Genomic DNA, 4,066 nt, shown 5'->3' with positions numbered 1-4,066 from the left:
CCCCAGGCCCTCCTTCGACCTGTAAATAGATCCCTTGTCTTCTCGGAGACCTCCCTTTCCAAGCCTACCTGGGTGGCTGTTCTATGATTTGATAGTGGCTCCCTCAGCCCCAAAGCCAGCCCCCTTCATCTGTGACCTGGTCTGTTGTAGTGGTGAGCTGACACCTCCAGATGTGACCGTTGCTGAAAACTTGTGCCCCTCTCTGTGATACGCCCCTTCCCTGTTCTATAAATATCTATAAATACACACACACACACACACACACTCTCCTACACGAGGCCAACTGCCTCACCTCTAGTGCTGGGAATCAGTCACGTGCTGTCCTTTTGGAGTCTTGTGGCCCAACAAGAGAAAGCTGTCCCCTGACATGGCCCCTCCAAAGTGCAGCACCCCCAGTGAGCCTCCCTGTCATGCCCGGCCTACGGAGAGCCAGCCCCCGCCATCCCTCCCACCACCCACCAAGCATGGGAGTGCTGTGCAGGCAGCTGTGTGGCCTGACAGTCTCTACCAGTCCTGCTGTCCCTCGGCTGAGAATCAAACCCATTTCTGGATGGCGGGGAAATGTGTCCTCTGCTGGCTGTGTTCTCTGTGGAGCTCAGGGGAGGGGAAAGGCCAAGCCATTTCTAGGGTGCTGCTGGGAGCGGTGAAAAGGCCATACCCTTTCCAAGGTTCACTTTTCCTGGAAAGCCCCTGGAGCTTCCCTGGCTCTTATCCTCTGAAGCCGGCTCTGGCCACCAGGGGGCAGGACCATGAACTCAGCCTGGAGGAAGCCTGCTGGGCAGCTGGCACTCTGGAGAGACAGACAGAAGAGGCCAGGTGCAGACAGGAGAGGGAGGCAAGGGGATGGAATGGAAAATGCCTGGGGTGGGTGGAAGTCAGTGCCCTTAGGTGCTGGTACCTGTCTTCCCGGCCACCGCTAGATCAGGCTTCTGAGCCTGTTGGCTGTCAGGGCAAGACTGCGCACCATAGGCACCATGGCAGTCCCCATGGAAACACCCAGGTGCCACCAGGCAGCATACAGGTAACAGGCCTGGAAGTTCCCCAACAGCCTCACTGGACATGCTCAAGACACTCTGGGGCTCCTCGTTTGGTGGCACAAACTCCACGACCCAGTGAGGGAAACAGGAACACACCAGGCTGAGGAGTATGGCTCATTTATTCCAAAATAAAAAGCAAAATAAACAGGAGTCGCATCACCAGGGATGCATGACCCCATCCCCACCTCCTTCCTCTGTCCTATGCTAGCAATAAATAAGTTTCCAAGCCACAAATAATTATTAGAACCTCCTCCCCATGTGCCAGCTCCAACCACCGCTACATATGATACAGAGGCGGCTCTACCCTCTGGAATATACAAAACGTTACACAGAAACAATATGTTTACTGGGGAAGAAGGGCCACCCCAGCAGCCCATGTCCTCCCTGGTCCACAGTTAGCCCCACTGGCCTGCCTCAGCTACCTCTCTGAATAAGAAGATGGGAGCCCCCCTGAGGGAAGAGTTGCTATGGTGAGAGTAAGGAGGCCATCAGGCCTCCTCCAAACAAACCAACTCCACCAGCCTCTGGCTCTTAAATAACAATCATCAGCATCCAGAAATTTAAGGACTCAGCCCTGGTCAAGGTGGCAAAGGGTCTGTTTGTCTTTCCCCATTAGACAGAGGTCTTATGTTGCTACCCTAATTGTAATGGGGTGACTGGGAAGGGGTGGTAGGGACATGGTGGCAGTGAAGACTCCAGCCCCACTTCTCCAGGCTTTGCTGACAGGGGCCTGCTTTTAATTTTTATTTTTATCCCATGACTTGTTTTTTAAATCCCATAACTTCTTTTTCATAATTTTTTTTGCAACTTTTCATTAAACCTTTTTCTACTTTTTTGCCACAGGTTTTTTTGCCACAACTTTTTTACATTTTTTATCCCATAACTTTTTCACCCCATAACTTTTTTTAATCCCATACCTTTTTTTATTTTGTGTTCTTTTAATAAACACTTGCATAGTTTTATTACAAGTTGGTAAAAATGAAACAGATTATCTCATGCCAAGCATGCCCAACATTTGCACAATATCAATACCTTTAATACCATAGTTTTCAAGACATGCAAAATAAAATTTTAAGGCAAAAACAGACCTTTACAACAATTTAATAATTTATTACATTACAGTAGCATGACACCAGCAGACAATAATGCCACTTTAGACAAAAGTCTTTCAGTATTTCCTTATACATTCTGTTTACAAGAATTCATAAATTGGTAAAATTCATTCTAAGAAAATTTGGCAAATAAAGCTTTGCACTGGAATTGGCATTTCTTTCTCTACTTTTCCTTCCCACCGTTTCTTTCTTTTAAACTACAGTATTCATATTTTAAAATGTTTTAACTTATTTCAGAACATTGATAGCAGTTACATTTTTTAATAGTTATATTATTTTAAAATGACTAAGAAAGTTTTAGAGAAACTATATTATGGATAGGGCTGATTTACATTTTCAAATTTTCTAAAAATCAGCTTTGGTTTTAGAGCCGATTTTTTTTTCATTTCTGGAAAACCTATCAGGTTTAATCAAATACTTTAAAAATGGTTACTATATATTGCAACATTTAAATTGGTGTTTTGATTCTTCCTAAGGAAATTCAAATTTAGTCAGTTGAACTCACATTTTAACATTCTGTTTCTGATGAACTCTAACCTTCCAATGTTGCCTTCTAAGCAAATTGAAAGCTGCCTTACACTGAATGAGGAAGAGCACAAATACTTGGCTGAATGAGGTATCGTAAAAGACTACGTGCACTTTGGAGGCTTACGTTATTGTCATACCATTTCCATTCTTTTTAGCTTTTACTTAAATATATGACAAATACCTGCACAAAGAGTGGAATTTCAGTTAATACAGTAAATTTATTTTCCAGACGGACATTCAGCTGAAATACGCCAGCGTGTGATTTAACCCATCGGCACCTGATGAACACAGTATGGTCAGATTGGTCACAGATGCTAAACACTGTCTGAAGGTCATTCCCAGTCACTGATGTTTATCAGGGAAAAAGTGAAGTGATTTCAACGACAAAAGTACCTTCGAAATAATTTATCAATGTATTAGGTAAACCCAGTTTCAGAATGATAAAGAAAAAAATTACACAAAATAATGTGGCTAATTCACAGTGGTCCAATTTCTAGCCTAAGGGTTTAAAATGGACTTAAAGTAACTGTCTTTAAACTGAACTCAAACAATACACAAGCAGCAAGTTCAGAAAATAAAAGGCAAGAACAGGACTTTAAGTGCATTTTAAACCCATGGGCTAGAAATTGTATCACTGTTAATTAGTCGCATTATTTGGTCTAACATTTTTTCTTTATCATTCTGCAACTGGGCTTATCTAATACATTGCTACATTCATACACTTTGGAAGAGTCAGTTGAAGTCACAAGGACCCCATATTTGCGCTCTTTCAGTGAATGCAGGCAAATCTGTTATTCCATTGGTAAAATTGTATTTTGGTCTCCTGTTAATATCATATTTATAAAAGTGTCATGACGATGCCAAATACTGAAAATGGAGATGGTCTAGTAACTAGAAATCCCCACCCCAGGGAGCACACGTATATCTCCCTACATCCTAATACTGTGATGTGTTCTGGAACACAGACATTAGAACCTCATGAAGTTTTAACTGTTGAGTCTTTCCAAGCATCATCAAGTTATGATTTAGTCAATGTCTGACTGAAATTCATTCATTCATCGTGCATATGCACAATCACATAAATATTGCACAAAATACGTCCCTAACTGAAACCAAGAGGTACAAAAACATATTTCATTCTTGGTAAAGAAGTTTGTGAGGAAATACAACTCTGTGATTGTATAGACATGTTTCCTGATAATATATTGGCATTCACAAACAGTAGATTGCACTGTAGTTTGTAAACATTTTAAGTTTCATAAAGTTCTTGATTTTCAGAGATAGTATAATACTGTCTAGTAAAACTCCTTTTTGTTTCAACTAAGTACTCCTGCATATATTAGTTTATGATAATGTTTGTTATTATTTTTGAAAGTGTTTTCCATTCAA

General features: G+C 41.8%; 1 protein-coding gene across 1 annotated transcript in view; it reads right to left on the bottom strand.

Moving 5' to 3' along the window:
* Window positions 1–670: 670 nt before the first annotated feature.
* LOC105523343 (golgin subfamily A member 8C-like) overlaps window positions 671–4,066 on the bottom strand; it is an 11,000-nt gene continuing 7,604 nt past the window's right edge. The window contains exons 11-12 of the mRNA XM_011958150.1: window positions 2,859–3,002; window positions 671–790 (exon numbers count right to left, since the gene is read on the bottom strand). Coding sequence (XP_011813540.1) covers window positions 671–790; window positions 2,859–3,002 — 264 coding nt within the window. The remainder of the gene's footprint in view (window positions 791–2,858; window positions 3,003–4,066) is intronic.

This window comes from Colobus angolensis, unplaced genomic scaffold, assembly GCF_000951035.1.
Source record: "Colobus angolensis palliatus isolate OR3802 unplaced genomic scaffold, Cang.pa_1.0 Scaffold112, whole genome shotgun sequence".
Lineage (NCBI taxonomy): Eukaryota > Metazoa > Chordata > Mammalia > Primates > Cercopithecidae > Colobus > Colobus angolensis.
This window is presented reverse-complemented; position numbering and strand designations above follow the sequence as displayed.